Raw genomic sequence first — 22,196 nt, forward strand, 5'->3', positions numbered from 1 at the left:
AAATTAAATAGAAATAAATAATAATAATAAGAGAAATAGAAATAGAAATAATAGGAATAGAAATAATAGAAATGGAAATAGAAATAATCGAAATGGAAATAGATATGGAAATAAAATAATAACGTAAGTAATAATAATGATAATGATAAAAATAAAAATAAAATAAAAAGAATAAGAATAGAAATAAAAATAAAAATAAATAGAAAATAGAAATAGTAAGAATGAGAATAAAATATAAGAATAAGAATAAGAATAAGAATAAGAATAAGAATAAGAATAAGAATAAGAATAAGAATAAGAATAAGAATAAGAATAAGAATAAGAATAAGAATAAGAATCAGTGGGATTAAATTATGGGATAGGCCCTGGGTTTAAGATGAATGGGATAATCCCAGGAATGATAATTTATGGGATAATCCCAGGGGTCAATTATGGGATAATCGCGGGGATCGATTGATGGGATTTTGATTTCCTGTCGCAGAGCACACGTATAAAATCACGGTGATCACCGGGGACGTTTTCGGGGCCGGGACGGACGCCAACGTCTTCGTGACCCTCTACGGAGATTTGGGGGACAGCGGGGAGAGGAAATTAAGGAAATCATTAACGAACTTTAATAAGTTCGAGAGGGGGCAGGTGAGAAAGGGGTAATTAATTGGGTTAATTGATCGCTGAACGGATGGGGAATTAATGGGAAGAGGAAATGAGGGAACGGGGGGAAAAGGATGAAATGATCGACTGGAGAAGAAATGAGAAAAGGCAATGAAACAACAAATTAATGGAATTAATTAATCAGTGAAATAATACATGAAGAAGGAAATGGGAAAATGAATTAAGGAAAGGATTAAATAATCAATGAAATAATCGATGACAAAAGAAGATGAAAAAGTAAGTGAAAAAAAGGATTAAATAATTAAATAATAGATTAAGAAATAAGATAAAAAATGATTGGATGATCTATTGAAGAATTAATTGAAAATGGAAATGAAAATGAAAATGAAAATGAAAATGAAAATGAAAATGAAAATGAAAATGAAAATGAAAATGAAAATGAAAATGAAAATGAAAATGAAAATGAAAATGAAAAAATTAAGTGAAAAAAATGATGAAGTAATCAATGATATTATTGATTAAAAATTAAACGGGAAAATAAATTAAAAGGTGATTAAGTAATTAATGAAATAATCGATGAAAAAATAAATGGAAAAATAAATGAAAAAAATTAAATAATCAATGAAATAATTGATTAAAAAATAAACTGAAAATGAACATGAAAAAAATGATTAAATAATCAATGAAGTAATAGATTAAAAAATCAGTGGAAACATAAAGAAAATGAGTAACGAATCAATTAAGTAATAAATTTAAAAAATGAAAAAATAAGAAATGATTAAATGATTGATTAACTGATTAAAAAACAAATGGAAAAATAACAGAATGATTAAATAATCCATGAAATAAACAATTAATCGATTAAAAATAAATGGATAAAGAAATTTAGAAAAACGATACTAAATTAAGAAATAAATTGGAAAATAAAATATGATCGATTTTTCTTGATTATAATGATTCATAATAAAAATAAAAAAATAAAAATTAATAATGAATGATAAATAATAAATAAATTAAAAAATAACAGATAATAAACACTAAATAATACAAAATAAAAATAAAAATTAGAATAAACAAACAATAAATGATAAAAATAAAAATAAAAATGAACAGTAAATAATAAAAAATAAAAAGAAATAAAAATAAAAATAAAAAATAAAAATAAAAATCAACAATAAATAACTAATAATAATAATAAAAAATAAAAGTAAAAATAAAAGAAAAAAAATTAAAATAAAAATAATAAATAATGAGAATTAATAAGTAATAAAAATAAAGATCAACGATAAATAATAAATAATAAATAAATGATAAATGATAAGTAATAAAAATAATAAGTAATAAAAATAAGAATAATAATAAGTAATAAAAATAAAAATAATAGAAATAAAAATAAAAAATAATGAATAAAATAAAAATTTGACAATAAATAATTCACACTAATAGAAAATAAAAATATAAATAACAATAAACACTAAATAATAAAAACAAAAACAAAAATAAAAATAAACACAAAATAATAAAAAATAAAAATAAAAATAAAAATAAAAATTAAAATTAAAAATAAAAATAAAAATAAAAATAAAAATAAATAAAAAATAAATAAAAATCAAAGTAAAAGTAAAATAAAATAATAAGAATTAATAAATAGTAAATAATGAAGATTAACAATAATAAACAATAAATACTAAATACTAAATAATAAATATATAATAATAAATAATTAAATAATAAATAAATAAAATAAATAATAAATAAAATAAAATAAATAGATAAAATAAAATAAAATAATAAATAAATAAAACTAAATAATAAATAATAAGTAATAAAAATAAAAATAAAATAGAGATAAATGATGAATAATGAATAATAGATAATAAATAATAAGAACTGATACTGCATCATAGGTAATAATAAGCAGCGATGCTAATTAATAACGGCGTCATTCTTCCGCGGGTGTCCCCGTCAGGAGGACGCGTTCACGCTGCAGGCCGTGGACCTGGGCGTGCTCTACAAGCTGCACATCCGCCATGACGGCGCCATGCCGCGCTCTGATTGGTTCCTGGACCGCGTAGAGGTGGAGGACGAGAGCGCGGAGGAAACGTTCGTGTTCCGGTGCGAGCGGTGGCTCTCCAAGAGGAAGGAGGACGGGAAGATCGAGAGGACGCTCTACGAGCACGTAACGAGCGTGGTTCATTAGGCACCAGCGCCCCGGGAGCCAGCGTGGGTTGGAAGGTTCTAGAAGGGGTTTTTCCTCAGGGTTATGATGGGGAAAGGAGCACGAGCGAGGACGGGGTGAGTCTGAAGAGTGGGGAGAGCGGAGGGAGCGCGGAGGAGAGGAGATCGCGCCTGGGGAAGATGGTGGAAGAAGGGATGCGTGAGTGGGTCCTCACACCCGAAAACATCCCAGTAAAAATCCTGTAAAAAATCCCACAAAAATCCTAAAAAAAATCCTAAAAAAAATCCTAAAAAATCCTAAAAAAAATCCCACAAAACATCACACAAAAATCCCACAAAATCTCACAAAAATCCCACAAAAATCCTAAAAAAAATCCCACAAAAATCCCACCAAAATCCCACAAAAAACCTATAAAAATCCTAAAAAAATCCTAAATAAATCCTAAAAATAAATCCTTAAAAAATTCTACAAAAATAAAAAAAAATCCTAAAAAGAATCCTTAAAAAATCCTAAAAATATCCTAAAAAAAATCCTAAATAAATCCTAAAATAAATCCTAAAATAAATCCTAAAATAAATCCTAAAATAAATCCTAAAATAAATCCTAAAATAAATCCTAAAATAAATCCTAAAATAAATCCTAAAATAAATCCTAAAATAAATCCTAAAATAAATCCTAAAAAAATCCTAAAAAAATCCTAAAAAATCACACAAAAATCACACAAAAATCCTATTAAAAATATCACAAAAATCCTAAAAAAAATCCCACAAAAATACTATATAAAATCCCACAAAAATCCTATATAAAATCCCACCAAAAATCACACAGAAATTCCACAAAAATCCCACAAAAAATCCTAAAAAAAATCCCACAAAAATCCCACGAAGAACCTATAAAAAATCCTAAAAAAACCTAAAAAAACCTAAAAAAAATCTAAAAAAACCCTAAAAAAATCCTAAATAAACCCTAAATAAATCCTAAATAAATCCTAAATAAATCCTTAAAAAATCCTAAGAAAAATAAAAAAAATCGTCAAAAAATCCTAAAAAAAATCCTAAAAAAATCCTAAAAAAATCCTCAAAAAATGCCCCCAAATCCCCAACTCCTCCAACCCTAAAACCCGCCCCCCCCCATCCCCCGTCAGTGATCCCGTACCACGTGAGCGTGACGACGGGCACGGAGCGCGACGCGAGCACGGACAGCCGCGTCTTCCTCATCGTGGAGGGTCCTCACGGAGCGCGGACCGAGCGGATGTGGTTGCAACTTCCGGAAGGGAAGGACGAATTCGCCGACGGATCGGTGGAGAAGTTCACGGTTTGGGGCCGCGACGTCGGGGAGCTCAAAAAAGTGGAGGTCCTTTCCTCTTTCCTTTTCCTGTTTCCTTTTCCTGTTTCCTTTTCCCGTTTCCTTTTCCTGTTTCCTTTTCCTGTTTCCTTTTCCTGTTTCCTTTTCCCGTTTCCTTTTCCCGTTTCCTTTTCCTGTTTCCTTTTCCTGTTTCCTTTTCCTGTTTCCTTTCCCTTTTTCATTTTCCTCTTTCCTTTCCCTCTTTCCTTTTCCCGTTTCCTTTCCCTCTTTCCTTTCCCCCTTTCCTTTCCCTCTTTCCTTTTTCCTTCCCTTTTTCCTTCCCTTTTTCCTTTCGTTTTCCTTTTCTTTTCCCTTCCCCTTTTCCTTTCTTCCCTTCCCTTTCTCTTTCTCCCTCCCTTTTTCCCTTTCTCCATCCCTTTCCCTTTCCACCAACCTCCCCTGAGGGGGAGAGGAAATGAGGGGGAGAGGAAATGAGGGGGAGAGGAAATGAGGGGGAGAGGAAATGAGGGGGAGAGGAAATGAGGGGGAGAGGAAATGAGGGGGAAACTTCCGCCTCGATCCCGTGACTTCCTGGTTGCACTTCCAGGTGGGGCACGACGGGGGCACCCCGGAGAGCTGCTGGCTGCTGGAGGAGCTGAGCGTCACCGTGCCCACGTGGGGAGTGATGTACGAGTTCGGGTGCAGGTGTTGGCTCGCCAGGGATAAAGGGGACGGGCGCACAAGAAGGACGCTCAGCGTGCTCGATGCCGAGTGCATCAACGTGGGGGGAAAGGTGAGGGCTGGGGGGGAATGTGGGGTGGGACGGGAATGGGGGGGGAGGGGGATGAAAATAGAAAGGGGAAGGGGGAGGGGAAGGAAAAGGAAAAGGAAAAATCTTTAATAATCTTAAAAAAAAAATCCTAAAAAAATCCTTCAAAAATCCTATAAAATATCCTGAAAAAATCCTAAAAATATCCTGAAAAAATCCTAAAAATATCCTGAAAAAATCCTAAAAAATAATCCTAAAGAAATCCTAAAAAAATCCTTAAAAATCCCTAAAAATATCCTAAAAATGTCCTAAAAAAATCCTAAAAAATCCGAAAACATTCCAAAAAAATTCCTCCAAAAATCCTATGAAACTATCTTAAAAAAAATCCTTACAAAATATCTTTAAAAATTTCTGAAAAAATCCGAAAAAAGTCCGAAAATATCCCACAAAAAATCCGCAAAAAATCCTCCAAAAATGAACAACAAATCCTTAAAAAATCCTAAAAAATCCCTAAAAATTTCTAAAAAAAATCCTTAAAAATTTCCGAAAAATATCCGAAAAAAATCCTAAAATAATCCATAAAAATATCCTTAAAAATCCTTTAAAAATCTTTAAAAAATCCGAAAAAAATAAAAAAAATCCGAAAATATTCCCCCCCCAAATCCTCAAAAATTAAAAAAATCTTTAAAAAATATATTAAAAAATTCTAAAAAAATCCGAATAAAATCACCAAAAAATCCTAAGAATATCCTAAAAAAATCCTACAAAATCCTATAAAAATATCCTAAAAAAAGTCCTAAATAAGTCTTTAAAAAGTCTTAAAACTGTCCTAAAAAATCCTAAAATATCCCAAAAAAATCCTTCAAAAATGCTATAAAAATATCCTAAAAAAAATCCCTACAAAAATCTGAAAAAAATCCGAAAAAAAATCCGAAAAAAAAAAAATTCCGAAAAAAAAAATCCGAAAAAAATCCGAAAAAAAAAAAAAATCCGAAAAAATATAAAAAAAAAATCCGAAAAAATATATTAAAAAAATCCGAAAATATTCCCCAAAAAATCCGCAAAAAAAAAAAAAAAACCTTAAAAAAAATATTTAAAAAATACTGAAAAAAAATCCGAATAAAATCACCGAAAAATCCTAAAATATAAAAAAAAAAATCCTCCAAAAATGCGATAAAATATCCTAAAAAAATCGTTCAAAAATCTTTAAAAAATCCGGAAAAAATAAAAAAAATCCGAAAAAATAAAAAAAATCCGAAAAAAATAATAAAGAATCCGAAAAAAAAAATACGAAAAAAGAATCCGAAAAGAATATAAAAAAATCCGAAAAAATTAAAAAAAAATCCGAAAAAATATTAAAAAAAATCCGAAAAAAAAAATCCGAAAAAAATAAAAAAATCCGAAAAAAAAAATAAAAAATCCGAAAAAATAAAAAAAATCCGAAAAAAAAATCCGAAGAAATTTAAAAAAATTCGATAAGAAATCAGAAAAAAAAATATCAGAAAAAATAAAAAAAAATCAGAAAAATTTAAAAAAAATCAGAAAAAAAATTATAAAAAAACCGAAAATATTCCCCCCCAAATCCGCAACAAATTAAAAAAAAACCCTAAAAAAATATTTAAAAAATCCAAAAAATTACGAAAAAATCCCCCCAAAAATCCTAAAAAAATCCTAAAAATACCCTAAAAAATCCCCCAACATATCCTAAAAAAGTCCTAAAAAAAATCCTTCAAAAATCCGAAAACATTCCCAAAACATCCTCCGAAAATGAGCAACAAATCCTTAAGAAAAGCCCTTCCAAAGCCCCGGCACAACGCCGCGGGCGGCATCCCATAATAAGCCGCGGGCGGCATCCCATAATAAGCCGCGGGCGGCATCCCATAATAAGCCGCGGGCGGCATCCCATAATAAGCCGCGGCCGCAGGTGCTGTACGAGGTGTCGGTGGTGACGGGCGACGTGAAGGGCGCGGGCAGCGACAGCGGGGTCTTCCTCACCGCCTTTGGGCTCCACGGCAGCACCGAGGAGATGGAGCTGGACAAGAATGGCGGCCGGTGGGCGGGGCTACGGGCTGGGGGCGGGGCTAGGGGCTCGGGGGGCGGGGCTACGGGCTCTGGTGGACGGAGCTATAGGGTCAGGTGGGCGGGGCTATGGGCTTGGGGGCGGGGCTAGGGGCTCGGGGGGCGGGGCTACGGGCTCTGGTGGACGGAGTTATGGAGCTGTGTGCTCGGGTGGGCGGGGCTATTGGGTCAGGTGGGCGGGGCTACGGGCTCGGGGGGCGGGGCTACGGGCTCTGGTGGATGGAGCTATTGGGCTCTTGTGGGCGGGGCCATTGGGCTCTTGTGGGCGGGGCTATTGGGCTCTTGTGGGCGGGGCTATTGGGCTCTTGTGGGCTATTAGCCGACCCTACTGGCTATTGGCCCTATTAACCCTATTAATTAACCCTATTAACCCTATTAACCCCATTAATCACAACACTATTAACCCTATCAACCCCATTAATCACAACCCTATTAGCCCCATTAACCCCATTAAACCTGACCCTGTTAGTCCTATTAACCCTATTAACCCCATTAATCCTGACCCTATTAACCTTATTAACCCAATTAATTAACCCTATTAACCCTATTAACCCCATTTACCACGACCCTATTAACCCTATTAACCCCATTAACCCCATTAACTCCGACCTTATTAACCCTATTACCCCTATTAATCCTATTCACCCTATTAAGCCTATTAATTAACCCTATTAACCTCGACCCTATTAACTCTATGACCTCTATTACTCCTATTAACCCTATTATTTAACCCTCTTAACCCTATTAACCCCCACCCTATTAACCCTACTAACCCTATTAATTAACCCTATTAACCCTATTAACTCCCACCCTATGAACCCCATGAACTCTATTAACCCTATTAATTAACCCTATGAACCCCATGAACCCTATTAACCGCTAATGAATTAACGAAGGTTCGAGCGCGGTCAGGAGGATCGCTTCGTTCTCGGGCTGGACGACATCGCGCCGCTAACGAAGATGAGGGTGAGGACGGACGGCAAGGGCGCACGGCCCGGCTGGTTCCTGGACAGGGTAATTACGGCTTCAGCAGCGAGCCGCTGACGAATAGCGCTAACGAGTCTCTGCCTAACGAAGCCTAAGCAGCGTCCTAATCATGGCCCTAATGACCGCCATAACGGTCCCAATCCTGACCCTCACAATGTTTCCATTTCCATTTCCATTTCCATTTCGATTTTCATTTTTATTATTTATTTATTATTTATTATTTATCATTTATTATCATTTATTATTTATCATTTATTGTTTATCATTTATTTATTTCATTTTATTTTATTTTTATGTTTATTTTCATTTTTATTTATTATTTATTATTTATAATTCATTATTTATTATTTATTATTTATTTCATATTTATCTTCATTTTTATTATTTATTTATCATTTACTATTTATCATTTATTATTTATCATTTATTATTTATCATTTATTATTTATCATTTATTATTTATTATCTATTATTTATTTTATTTTTATTTCTATTTTTATTTTCATTTTTATTATTTAATTATTTATTATTTATCATTTATTATTTATCATTATTTATCATTTATTATTTATCATTTATTATTTATCATTTATTTTATTTTATTTTATTTTTATGTTTATTTTCATTTTTATTTATTATTTATTATTTATTATTTATTATTTACTATTTATTATTTATTATTTATTTCATATTTATTTTCATTTTTATTATTTATTTATCATTTACTATTTATCATTCATTATTTATTTCATTTTTATTATTTAATTATTTATTATTTACCATTTATTATTTATCATTTATCATTTATCATTTATCATTTATCATTTATTATTTATTTCATTTTTATTTTCATTTTCACTTTTATTTCTGTTTTTATTCCTATTTCTATTTTTAATTTCTATTTTTATTTCTATTCTTTAATTTTCAATTTTCATTTCATTTCTATTTTTATTTCTATTTATTTTAATTTCATTTTCATTTTATTTTCATTTTCATTTTATTTTCATTTTCATTTTCATTTTCATTTTCATTTTCATTTTCATTTTTTTATTTTTATTATTATTATTATATATTTTTAATTTTATTTTTAATTTTATTTTTAATTTTATTTTTAATTTTATTTTTAATTTTTTTATTTTTAATTTTATTTTTAATTTTATTTTGATATTTTTTAATATTTTTCTTTATATTTACATTTTTTATTTTCAATTTTATTTTTACTTTTTAAATATTTATTTTTATTTTTATACTCATTTTATATATTTTTAACATTTATTTATATTTATATTTACATTTATATTTATATTTATTTTTTAATATTTATTTCTATATTTATTTTTATTTTCATATTCTTAATATTTATTTCTATATTATTATATTTATATTTATTTTTTAATATTTATATTTTCATTTTGACACTTCTTAATATCAACATTAATATTTACATTTATTCAGATAATTATCATATTTGCATTAATAACCATTCTTCTCATTATAATTCAATACTTTATTCTTTTACATATATTATTTTATTGCCTTATATATATATATCATATTTTATCATTACGATTATATTTTTACTATTATTATTATTATTGTCATCGTCATCATTATATCATTATTATTATTATTATTATTATTATTATTATTATCATCGTGGTCATCATCATCCTCATTATCATCATTATCCTCATCCTCATCATTGTTATTACTATTACTATTATTATTATTACTGCTATTATTATTATTATCATTACTGTTATCATTACTGTTGTTATTATTATTATTATTATTATTATTATTATTAATATTATTATTATCAGTGTCATCATCATTCTCATTATCATCATCCTCATCATCCTCATCATTATCATTGTTATTACTATTACAATTATTATCATTACTGCTATCATTACTGCTATCATTACTGCTATCATTACTGCTATTATTACTGTTATTATTACTGTTATTATTAATTATTAGCCGCGTTCTTGCTGCGCCCCGTGCCCGGGTCCCGTTCCCCCGTCCCTCACTCCATTCATTAACGCCCCCCAGCTCCAACTGCGCAATCTCCGCACCCGCGAGGTGGCCTCATTTACATATGCAAATTGGCTGTCGAAGCTCCGCCCCGTGTGCGACCTGCCGGCCGTCGTTAACGGCGAGCGCTCCGTGAGCGACACCACCTACAGCGTGCAGGTCAAAACCAGCGACGTCGCAGGTTAACCACCGCCCCCGCTAATTAATTAACCAGCCCGCTCATTAAGCCCTCGCCAGCCCCGCCCACGCATCCGCCTCCCGTCATTAGCCCCGACCCAGCAATGGCGACTCACGAGCGCCCGCGGCACCGCCCCCACGAGCGCTACCCTCATTACCCCCACTAATTAGCTCTCATTAGTTAATTAATTTGGGGATTTTTTGGGGGATTTTTTTTAGGATTTTTTGGGGGATTTTTTGAGGATTTTTTGGGGGATTTTTTTGGGATTTTTTGGGGGATTTTTTTGGGATTTTTTGGGGGATTTTTTGGGGATAATTTTTAGGATTTTTTTTAGGATTTTTGGGGGGATTATTTGGGGATTTTTTGGGGGGATTTTTTGGGGATTTTTTGGGGGATTTTTTGAGGATTTTTTGGGGGATTTTTTTGGGATTTTTTGGGGGATTTTTTTGGGATTTTTTGGGGGATTTTTTTGGGATTTTTTGGGGGGATTTTTTTGGGATTTTTTGGGGGATTTTTTGAGGATTTTTGGGGGGATTATTTGGGGATTTTTTGGGGGGATTTTTTTGGGATTTTTTGGGGGATTTTTTTGGGATTTTTGGGGGATTTTTTGAGGATTATTTTTAAGATTTTTTTAGGATTTTTGGGGGTATTATTTGGGGATTTTTTGGGGGGATTTTAAGGGATTTTTTGGGAGATTTTTTTAGGATTTTAGGGGATTTTTTAGGGTTTTTTTTTTTTAGGATTTTTGGGGGGGATTTTTGGGGGATTTTTTTGGGGATTTTTTGAGGATTATTTTTAGGATTTTTTTTAGGATTTTTGGGGGGATTATTTGGGGATTTTTGGGGGGGATTTTAAGGGATTTTTTGGGAGATTTTTTTAGGAATTTTTTAGGATTTTAGGGGATTTTTTAGGGTTTTTTTTTTTAGGATTTTGGGGGGGGTATTTTGGGGGATTTTTGGGGGATTTTTGGGGGGATTTTTTTAATTATTTTTGGGGATTTTTTGGGGGGGGGTTGGGGATTTTTTAGGGTTTTCTTTTAGGATTTTTGGGGGGATTATTTGGGGATTTTGGGGGGAGATTTTTTTTAGGATTTTTTTAGGATTTTAGGGGATTTTTTAGGTTTTTTTGGAGGGGATTTTTTGGGGGGGATTTTTTCGGGGGATTTTTTGGGGATTTTTTGGGGTTTTTTTTAGGATTTTGTTTTAGGATTTTTTTGGGGGATTTTTGGGGGGATTTTAAGGGATTTTTGGGGGTATTTTTTGAGGATTATTTTTAGGATTTTTTTTAGGATTTTTGGGGGGATTATTTGGGGATTTTTGGGGGAGTTTTTTTAGGGTTTTTTTTAGGAATTTTTGGGGGGGATTTTTTGGGATTTTTTGGGGGGGATTTTTTGGGGATTTTGGGGGTTCATTTTAAGGGATTTTTTGGTGGATTTTTTTAGGATTTTAGGGGATTTTTTAGGTTTTTTTTTTTTAGGATTTTTTGGGGGGATTTTTTGGGGTATTTTTTAGGATTTTTTGGGTGATGTTGGGAGGAATTTCTGTGGGATTTTTGCGGATGATTTTAGGGTTTCTAGGGCTCCCTCAGCATGTCCTCGGACCCCCCATCCCTGCGGGCCGCCCCAACTCACGCCCATCCCGCAGGCGCCGGCACCGACGCCAACGTGACGCTGATCCTATTCGGGGCGTACGGGGACAGCGGGGCGCTGCCGCTGCGGGACTCCCAGAACCCCAATAAGTTCGAGCGCAACCAGACGGACGACTTCAGCTTCCCCGACGTGCTGAGCCTGGGGGAGCTGTGCAAAGCCCGGATATGGCACGACAACAGAGGTGGCCCCGAAACCCTGACCCCGAAACCCTGACCCCGAAACCCTGACCCCGAAACCCTGACCCCGAAATCCTGACCCCGAAACCCTGACCCCGAAACCCTGACCCCGAAATCCTGACCCCGAAACCCCGACCCCGAAACCCCGACCCCGAAACCCCGACCCCGAAACCCTGACCCCGAAACCCTGACCCTAAAATCCTGACCCTGAAATCTTGATCCTCAAATCCTGACCCCGAAATCCTGACCCCAAAACCCCAATCCCAAAACCCCATTAAGATCCCATTGATCCCTATAGAACCCCATTCATCCCTATGGGGTCCCATTGAATCCTATGGGGTCCCATTGAATCCTATGGGGTCCCATTGAATCCTATGGGGTCCCATTAATCCCTATGGAACGCCATTAATCCCTATGGGACCCCATTGATCCCTATGGGACCCCATTGATCCCTATGGAACCCCATTGATCCCTATGGAACCCCATTAGTTCCTATGGAACCCCATTAGTTCCTATGGAACCCCATTAGTTCCTATGGAACCCCATTAGTTCCTATAGAACCCCATTGATCCCTATGGGGTCCCATTCATCCCTATGGAACCCCATTCATCCCTATGGGGTCCCATTAGTTCCTATGGAACCCCATTAATTCCTATGGAACCCCATAGTTCCTATGGAACCCCATTGAATCCTATGGAACCCCATTGAATCCTATGGGGTCCCATTGAATCCTATGGGACCCCATTGATCCCTATGGGACCCCATTAATTCCTATGGGACCCCATTAATTCCTATGGGACCCCATTAATTCCTATGGGGTTCCATTGATCCCTATGGACCCCATTGATCCCTATGGGGTCCCATTAATCCCTATGGGGTCCCATTAATCCCTATGGACCCCATTGATCCCTATGGGTCCCATTCATCCCTATGGACCCCATTGATTCCTATGGGGTTCCATTCATCCCTATGGGGTCCCATTCATCCCTATGGGTCCCATTGAATCCTATGGGGTTCCATTCATCCCTATGGGGTTCCATTCATCCCTATGGGACCCCATTGAATCCTATGGGACCCCATTCATCCCTATGAGGTCCCATTAATCCCTATGAGGTCCCATTGATCCCTATGGACCCCATTAATCCCTATGGACCCCATTAATCCCTATGGGCTTCCATTAATCCCTATGGGACCCCATTGAATCCTATGGAACCCCATTGAATCCTATGGAACCCCACTGACCCCTACGGGCCCCACTGACCCCTATGGGCCCCACTGCTGCCGGCCGGGTTCCGTTAATCACGCTGTTAATTGGCGCTAATTGCCGCGGCGCTCAGGGCTCGGCCCGGCCTGGCACCTGGAGTACGTGGCCGTGACGGACGCGCTCGTGGGGCGGACCTTCCGCTTCCAGTGCGACCATTGGATCTCCGCGAGGACCGGGCTCGGTTATGGGGTGCCCTATGGGGTCGGAGGAGCGCTGCGGGATTTGGGGTGCGCCCACGGCGACAGCCCGCAGAGGAAGGAGAGGACGGGTACGGCCCTATGGGGGGCGCCCCACCCTATGGGGGGCACCCCACCCTATGGGGCGCCCCACCCTATGGGGCGCCCCACCCTATATAATCCCCCTCACCCTATAGATTTCCCCCTCCGCTCCCCTATTTCCCCTCCCCCACCCTATAGATCCGCCCCCCCCATGGGGTGCTTTTATAGGGCCCACGTGACCCCATAGGCCCCATAGGCCCCATAGACCCCATAGGCCCCATAGGCCCCGTAGACCCCATAGACCCCATAGGCCCCATAGATCCCTATGGGCAGTGTATGAGGTGGTGACGGTGACGGGGGATACGGGGACGGATGGAGAAGTCCGGATCGTTCTGGAAGGTTCCATGGGGCGGAGCAAAGAGATCCCATTGGACGGAAAGTTCCGGAAGTAGGTCTATGGGATGGGGAGGGGGGGGGGGTTAATAGGGGGAATTAATGGGGTTAATAGGGGGAATTAATGGGGTTAATAGGGGGAATTAATGGGGTTAATAGGGGGAATTAATTGGGTTAATAGGGGGAATAGGGGGTTAATAGGGGGGAATTAATGGGGTTAATGGGGGAGTAGGGGGCTAATAGGGGGAATAGGAGGTTAATAGGGGGAATTAATGGGGTTAATAGGGGGAATTAATGGGGTTAATAGGGGGAATGGGGGGCTAATAGGGGGAATTAATGGGGTTAATGGGGGAATAGGGGGCTAATAGGGGGAATTAATGGGGTTAATGGGGGAATAGGGGGCTAATAGGGGGAATTAATGGGGTTAATGGGGGAGTAGGGGGCTAATAGGGGGAATTAATGGGGTTAATAGGGTTAATAGCGTTAATTAATAAGCTTAATAGGGATAACAGCGTTCCTAGGGTCAGCCTTAATGGCACTAATAGCAGTATTAGCATTAATAAATAGCCTTAATAGGCAGGGGAAGCATCCAATGCACCGCTTAATCGCCACTAATTAATCGCCATTAATTAATTATTAGGGACAGCACCGACTCCTTCCGCTTCCCCCATAAGAACGTGGGCGACATCGGCGCTGTGGGGATCTCCCACTGCCCCACAGAATCTATGGGGCAGAGCTGGCACCTGCGGGAGCTCGTGGTGACCGACAGCGGCACGGGGAACAGGTGTGGGGCGGACCCATAAGTGTGGGGCGGGACCCATAAGTGTGGGGCGGACCCATAAGTGTGGGGCGGGACCCATAAGTGTGGGGCGGACCCATAAGTGTGGGGCGGACCCATAAGTGTGGGGCGGGACCCATAAGTGTGGGGCGGGACCCATAAGTGTGGGGCGGACCCATAAGTGTGGGGCGGACCCATAAGTGTGAGGCGGGACCCATAAGTGTGGGGCGGACCCATAAGTGTGGGGCGGACCCATAAGTGTGGGGCAGGATCCTACAAGGATCTTTAGGATTTGGGATCTTTAAGATTTAGGATTCAGAATTTAGGATTTGGGATTTGAGATTTAGGATTTGGGATCTTTGGGATTTGGGAATTTTGATCTTTAGGATTTGGGATCTCTGGGATTTTGGGGATTCGGGATTCAGGATTCGGGATTTGGGGTTCGGGATTTGGGGTTCGGGATTTGGGATTCAGGATTTGGGATTTGGGATTCAGGATTTGGGATTTGGGATTTGGGATTCAGGATTTAGGATTCAGGATTTGGGATTCAGGATTTGGGATTCAGGATTTGGGATTCGGGATTTGGGGTTCAGGATTCAGGATTTGGGATTCAGGATTTGCGATTCGGGATTCAGGATTCGGGATTTGGGATTGAGGATTCTTGTTTTGGGATTTGGGATTCAGGATTTGGGATTCAGGATTTGAGATTCAGGATTTGGGATTCGGGATTTGGGATTTAGGATTTGGGATTTGAGGTTCGGGATTCAGGATTCAAGATTTGGGATTTAGGATTCAGGATTCGGGATTCAGGATTCAGGATTCAGGATTTGGGATTCAGGATTCAGGATTTGGGATTCAGGATTCAGGATTCGGGATTTGGGATTCGGGATTCGTGCTTTGGGATCACCCCCCTCAGGTACTTCTTCCGCTGCGACGCCCGGATCCCCCCCCGCCGCCGCCCCACAATCCTGGAGCGCTCCCATAGGGCCGAGAGCTTCAGCGCCCGATCCCACAGCGCCGTCCCCGTCCTCTACGACGTCACCGTCCTCCCCCGACCCCACAGACCCTCGGGGTCCTCCGTGGCCCTGACCCTGTTCGGCTCCAACGGGGATTCGGGGAAGAGGATCCTAAAGAAGGCCTATGGGGCGGCCTATAGGGCCGCGCTGCACACGTTGGATTTGGGGGATCTGAGGAAGGTGAGGGTGGAGAGTTCTAGGGTGGGGTGGGTGCTGGAGAGGGTGGAGGTCACCCACATGGCCACGGGGGTCACCACGCTGTTTCCGTGCGGGAAGGCGTTGGAGGGGAAGAAAGGGGGCGGCCCTATAGGGCGGGAGGTGTTCCCCCGCTGAGGTTATAGGGTTTATAGGGTCGCAATGGGTTTCTATGGGGCTGCGATACCGGCTGCGGCCACTGGGGGGCGCTGCTGTCAATGGGGTTCTATGGGACTCAATGGATCTCTATGGGGCTGTAATACCAACTATGTCCACTGGGGGGCGCTGCTGTCAATGGGGTTCTATGGGGACTCAATGGATCTCTATGGGACTCAATGGGTCTCTATGGGACTCCATGGGTTTCTATGGGACTCCATGGGTTTCTATGGGACTCCATGGGTTTCTATGGGACTCCATGGGTTTCTATGGGGCTCAGTGGGTTTCTATGGGGCTCAGTGGGTTTCTATGGGGCTCAATGGGTCTCTATGGGGCTCAATGGGTCTCTATGGGGCTCAATGGGTCTCTATGGGGCTCAATGGGTCTCTATGGGGCTCAATGGGTTTCTATGGGACTCAATGAGGTTCTATGGGACTCAGTGGATCTCTATGGTTCTCTATTGGTCTCTGTGGGGTCCCTATGGGTCTCTATGGGTCCCTATGGGTCTCTATGGGTCTCTTTGGGGTCCATTTGGGATCGCGGTTTCCGTATCCCTCCTCCGTTAACCAATCCCTACGCAGTTTCCGTATCCTTGCGCCGTTTCCGTATCCTCCCGCCGTTGACGTCTTTCTCCCGCTGCACTGTTTTGGGGTTTTGATGTTTTTCTCCGCTTTCGGAAACAATCAAGAAATAAAGAGCCCCCTCCCCCGGTTTCGATGCGTTTTATTATTGTCTCTCCACCTTTTTCCTTTTCGGTTCGAGCGCATTTTATTTTTTTTCTTCTCCTTTTTCCTTCTGTCCACTTTTTACCGTTTCGTTTTCCTTCTCTCGGGGGGGTTAATTTTTAAAGCCCTTTCCCCCCGCTCCCCCGCTTCCATTTCTTTTATTCTTTCCTTTCCACCTTTTTCCTTTTCGGTTGGTCCACGTTTAATCATTTCTTTTTCAATTTCTTCTTTGCCCACTTTTTATCACTTTGTTTTTTTTCTTTCGAGGGGATAAATTTTTTAAGCTCTTTTCCCCCCTCCCCCCGCTTCATTTTCTTTTATTATTCCCTCCCACCCGTTTCCCTTTCGGGTTCGACCGCTTTTTATAGCTTTTTTTTCTTTTTTAATGTAATTTTTAAGGGTCTCTGCCCCCGCCCTTCCCTCCCCCCCATCCCGTTTTCACCCCGGAAGATTTATAGACCCGCCCCCCACTCGCCATTGGTCGACGCCGCGCGGGAACACGCCCCCCTCTCGCCATTGGCCAATGGGAGAGCGAGGAGCATCCACTGAAGAGCTCATAGCAATGGGAGGACAGGTCAACCCATAGGGATCTATGGAGCGATGGGAGGACAGGTCAACCCATAGGGATCTATGGAGTGATGGGTGGACAGGTCAACCCATAGGGATCTATGGAGCGATGGGTGGACAGGTCAACCCATAGGGATCTATGGAGTGATGGGAGGACAGGTCAACCCATAGGGATCTATGGAGCGATGGGAGGACAGGTCAACCCATAGGGATCTATGGAGCGATGGGAGGACAAGTCAACCCATAGGGATCTATGGAGCGATGGATGGACAGGTCAACCCATAGGGATCTATGGAGTGATGGGTGGACAGGTCAACCCATAGGGATCTATGGAGCGATGGGTGGACAGGTCAACCCATAGGGATCTATGGAGTGATGGGTGGACAGGTCAACCCATAGGGATCTATGGAGTAATAGGTGGACAGGTCAACCCATAGGGATCTATGGAGCGATGGGTGGACAGGTCAACCCATAGGGATCTATGGAGTGATACGTTGACAGGTCAACCCATAGGGATCCATGGAGTGATGCGTGGACAGGTCAACCCATAGGGATCTATGGAGCGATGGGCGGACAGGTCAACCCATAGGGATCTATGGAGTGATGAGTGGACAGGTCAACCCATAGGGATCTATGGAGTGATGGGTGGACAGGTCAACCCATAGGGCCCCATAGGGAAGATCCGCAGGGGTTCGGGTGGAGCGGCGCTGCTTTATTCGGGTGCACCAAAAATAGATTTCTCTGTACACATTTACACCTCGGGAGGGATATGGGGTCAGGAACCGGCCCTATAGGGCTGGGTTGTGGGGTGGGGGGAGGGGGAGCCCGCCCTATAGGGCTGGGGGGGGTTGTGGGGTCATGGGACCCATAGGGACCCTTAGAGACTGTATATATATAGAGATCTATGTACAGAGAGATCCTATAGGGGCGGGGCTACGGGGTGGGGGGCGGAGCCAGCCCTAGAGGGGCGGGGCTAAGGGGCAGGGCTAAGGAAGAGGCGGGGCCAGCCGTAGATGGGCAGGGTTATGCGGTGAGGGGGCGGAGCCAGCTCGAAATGGGCGGGGCTAAGGAAGGGGCGGGGCCAGCCCTGTAGGAAAAGGAAATGAAATAGAAACGTAAAATAAAATGAAAAAATGAAATAAAAATAAAATGTAAAATAAAAAATAAAATAAAATAAAATACAGAAAAAATGTAAAATAAAATATAAAGTAAAATAAAATAAATATAAAGTATAAAATAAAACGTAAAAAGAAATGAAAATGTGAAATAAAAAATAAAATATAAAATAAAATGAAGAAAAAAAATAATGTGAAATAAAATATAAAATGTGAAATAAAATAAAATGGGATAAAGTGAAAAAATGTAAAATAAAATAATATAAAAAAAAGGAAATAATGTAAAATAAAATATAAAATGAAATAAAATTAAAAAAAGATAATAAAATATAAAATAATATATAGAATAAAATACAAAATAAAATAAAATACAGAAAAAATGTAAAATAAAATATAAAATAAAATAGAGTTAAAGAAATAAAATATAAAAAGAAAATATAAGCATAAAATAAAATGAAAAAATGAATTAAAAAATAAAATGTAAAATAAAATTTAATATAAAATAAAATGAAATTAAGTACAATAAAATCAGATAATAGAATATAAAATAATATATTAAATAAAATATAAAATAAAATAAAATACAGAAAAATGTAAAATAAAATGTAGAATGAAAAAAAATAAAAGAAAATATAAAAAATAAAAATAAAATAAAAAATAAAAAATAAAAATAAAATAAAATGAAAAAAAAGAAAAAATAAAATGCAAAATAAAAAAAAAATATATAAAATAAAGTGAAAAAATCACGTGAAATAAAATATAAAATGTGAAATAAAATAAAATGGAATGAAGTGAAAAAGTGTAAAATAAAATAATAAAAAAATATAATGAAATAAAATAATGAAAAATAAAATAATAAATGACAATAAAAAAGAAAAATAAAATAAAACAGAATAAAACTCAATTAAATACAGTAGAGACCCACAGCGCCCCATATCACCCCACAGCCCCCCAATGTCACCCCATAGCGCCCCATAGAGACCCACAGAGACCCATAGAGCCCCACCGCACCCCACATCACCCCACATCACCCCATAGCGCCCCACAGAGACGCACCGATGCTCGTGACGTCACGGGACGGGTCGGCGCCGTGGGGTTTCATCCCGGGTCAGGTCGACCACTTGGGCGGAGGAGAGCACTTGTGGGGCGGAGCTGTGGGGCCGGGAGCGGATGACGCTGTGTTGGGAGGGGTGGGGGGGAGAAAAGAGTGGGGTGAAAATCTATGGGGTCGGCATGGAGATATGAGGCTGGGGGTCCCCATGTCTCTCTATGGGGCTCTATGGGGCGCTATGGGGTGATATGAGTATGGGGCTCTATAGGGCACTACAGGTCTCTATGGGTCTCTATGGGTTGACCTGTCCACCCATCGCTCCATAGATCCCTATGGGTTGACCTGTCCTCCCATTACTCCATAGATCCCTATGGGTTGACCTGTCCTCCCATTACTCCATAGATCCCTCTGGGTTGACCTGTCCACCCATCAGTCCATAGATCCTTATGGGTTGACCTGTCCACCCATTGCTCCATATATCCCTATGGGTTGACCTGTCCACGCATCACTCCATAGATCCCTATGGGTTGACCTGTCCAGCCATCGCTTCATAGATCCCTATGGGTTGACCTGTCCAGCCATCGCTCCATAGATCCCTATGGGTTGACCTGTCCACCCGTCACTCTATAGCTCCCTATGGGTTGACCTGTCCTCCCATCACTCCATAGATCCCTATGGGTTGACCTGTCCTCCCCTCACACCCTATGTGTCCCAACGCCTATCTATGGGTCCCAACGCCAATCCACGGGTCCCAACGCCCCTCTATGGGGCGGCTATGGGTCCCAGAGCCCCTCTATGGGGCAGCCGTACCTGGTGCGCTCGTGCACGCCGACGATCTCCACGTCGCTGTCAGACGTGGGCACGGGGATCCCGCCGTGGGTCCGGGCCGGGCAGCTCACGGGTCCTGCATGGGGGGACACGTGTGGGGCGCTGTGGGGTCTCTATGGGGCACTATGGGTCTCTATGGGGCACTATGGGTCTCTATGAGGACTCTATGGGTCTCTATGGGGACTCTATGGGGATCTATGGGGACTCTATGGGGATCTATGCGGCTCTGTGGGGCACAATGGGGCTCTATGGGGTCACTGTGTCACTATAGGTTCACTATAGGTTCCCTATGGGTTCACTATGGGTTCACTACAGCCCCTCCCCCCCCTCGTGCCCCACCTACCCCCCACTCCCGCCGTGCCCTCGCCGTCCGTCGTGCCCTCGCACGACCCGCTCTCGCTCGTGCTGCTCTCGTGCGCCGCCTCTTCCTCCCTCCTCCTCCTCACCCTCCTCCTCCTCCTCTCCCGCCGCTTCCGGCTCCTCGTGCAAGCCGCCTCGCACGCTCGGTTCCTCTTCCTGCCGTGCGAGGCCGGCGCGCCCCGTTCCCCATCGTCCGTGTCCGAGTCGCCATAGTGACCGCTGGACGACGGTGACACGGCGCACGCATTGGACGAGTCGCTCTCGTGCGACGGGTGCGCTTGCACGAGGGGGGCGGGGCTTTCCGCAGCCACTTCCGGGCACGAGAGGTCACGTGGTTTCACGGCGGCGGTCATCGAGGGGAGGGCGGCCAATGGGGTGGCTGCTTTCACTTTCGCTTGCACGTTTTCCCGCTCGGGGTCACGTGATCCTGAGGGGAAGAGCGGGAGCCAATCGGATCGCTCCTTTCGCTTTCGCTTTTTCACACTCAGGGTCACGTGATCCCGACAGGAAGAGCGGGAGCCAATCGGATCGCTCCTTTCGCTTTCGCACTCACGGTCACGTGGTTCCGATGCCAACGGTGGGAGCCAATCAGATCGCTGCTTTCGTTTTCACGCCTGCGGTCACATGATGCACGGGGGGGCAGCGGGAGCCAATGGGATCGCTGCTTTCACTTTCAAGCCCGGGGTCACGTGATCCTGAGGAGGGGGAAGGGGAGGACAACAACGGGAGCCAATCAGATCGTTGCTTTCACTTTCACTTCCATGTTCAGGGTCACGTGGTTCTGATGGGGGCAATGTCAGCCAATCAAATCGTCCCTGTGGGTCTCTATGGGGCTCTGTGGGTCCCTATGGGGCTCTATGGGTCCCTATGGGGCTCTATGGATCCCTATGGGTCTCGATGGGGCTCTATGGATCCCTATGGGTTGACCTGCCCACCCGTCACTCCATAGATCTCTATGGGTTGACCTGTCCTCCCATCACTCCATAGATCCCTATGGGTTGACCTGTCCTCCCATCACTCCATAGATCTCTATGGGTTGACCTGTCCACCCATTACTCCATAGATCCCTATGGGTTGACCTGTCCACCTATCACTCCATAGATCTCTATGGGTTGACCTGTCCACCCGTCACTCCATATATCCCTATGGGTTGACCTGTCCACCCATCACTCCATAGATCCCTATGGGTTGACCTGTCCACCCACCGCTCCATAGATACATATGGGTTGACCTGTCAACCCATCGCTCCATAGATCCCGATGGGTTGACCTGTCCACCCATCACTCCATAGATCCCTATGGGTTGACCTGTCCACCCATCGCTCCATAGATCCCTATGGGTTGACCTGTCCACCCATCACTCCATAGATCCCTATGGGTTGACCTGTCCACCCATCGCTCCATAGATCCCTATGGGTTGACCTGTCCTCCCATCACTCTATCGCTCCCTATGGGTCCACCCCCTCCTCCCATATCCCCTCCCCTTCCCCTCTCCGCCCTTCCCACCCCCCAGCCCCACATCCCCCGCCCCCCAAAGTCCCACAGGGGTCGGCTCCGGGCGGACTCACCCCGGGGGGAGCGG

The 22,196-nt window shown here is 41.2% G+C and overlaps 2 protein-coding genes across 2 annotated transcripts in view; one reads left to right on the plus strand and one right to left on the minus strand.

Moving 5' to 3' along the window:
• LOXHD1 (lipoxygenase homology PLAT domains 1) overlaps positions 1-15,951 on the plus strand; it is a gene marked incomplete at its 5' end in the record, with an annotated part of 41,391 nt that extends 25,440 nt beyond the window's left edge. Inside the window, 13 exon segments of the mRNA XM_065731203.1 lie at positions 482-636; positions 2,582-2,791; positions 2,872-2,989; positions 3,936-4,144; positions 4,683-4,868; positions 6,769-6,896; positions 7,820-7,937; positions 9,966-10,128; positions 11,769-11,954; positions 13,287-13,481; positions 13,765-13,879; positions 14,465-14,608; positions 15,519-15,951. Coding sequence (XP_065587275.1) covers positions 482-636; positions 2,582-2,791; positions 2,872-2,989; positions 3,936-4,144; positions 4,683-4,868; positions 6,769-6,896; positions 7,820-7,937; positions 9,966-10,128; positions 11,769-11,954; positions 13,287-13,481; positions 13,765-13,879; positions 14,465-14,608; positions 15,519-15,951 — 2,360 coding nt within the window.
• A 3,495-nt stretch (positions 15,952-19,446) lies between these two features.
• On the minus strand, positions 19,447-20,968 carry ARK2N (arkadia (RNF111) N-terminal like PKA signaling regulator 2N). The gene is made up of 3 exons (XM_065731204.1): positions 20,599-20,968; positions 20,238-20,331; positions 19,447-19,552 (listed from the first exon to the last, which is right to left on the minus strand). The coding sequence occupies exons 1-3, from the start codon at positions 20,966-20,968 to the stop codon at positions 19,447-19,449; spliced, it is 570 nt and encodes a 189-aa protein (XP_065587276.1).
• Positions 20,969-22,196: the final 1,228 nt, after the last annotated feature.

The sequence above is a fragment of the Cyrtonyx montezumae genome, unplaced genomic scaffold (assembly GCF_038088225.1).
Source record: "Cyrtonyx montezumae isolate F1298 unplaced genomic scaffold, pur_monq_1.0 scaffold_139, whole genome shotgun sequence".
Classification (NCBI taxonomy): Eukaryota; Metazoa; Chordata; class Aves; order Galliformes; family Odontophoridae; genus Cyrtonyx; species Cyrtonyx montezumae.

Excerpts from the sequence above, each read along its gene's own strand:
- ARK2N (XM_065731204.1), bottom strand. The coding sequence starts at position 20,968 with ATGACCGCCGCCGTGAAACCACGTGACCTCTCGTGCCCGGAAGTGGCT. Across the intron at positions 20,332-20,598 it reads GGGCACGGCGGGAGTGGGGG|GACCCGTGAGCTGCCCGGCC; the intron begins GTAGGTGGGGCA and ends CCCCCCATGCAG. Across the intron at positions 19,553-20,237 it reads GGCGTGCACGAGCGCACCAG|CGTCATCCGCTCCCGGCCCC; the intron begins GTACGGCTGCCC and ends CTCCCAACACAG.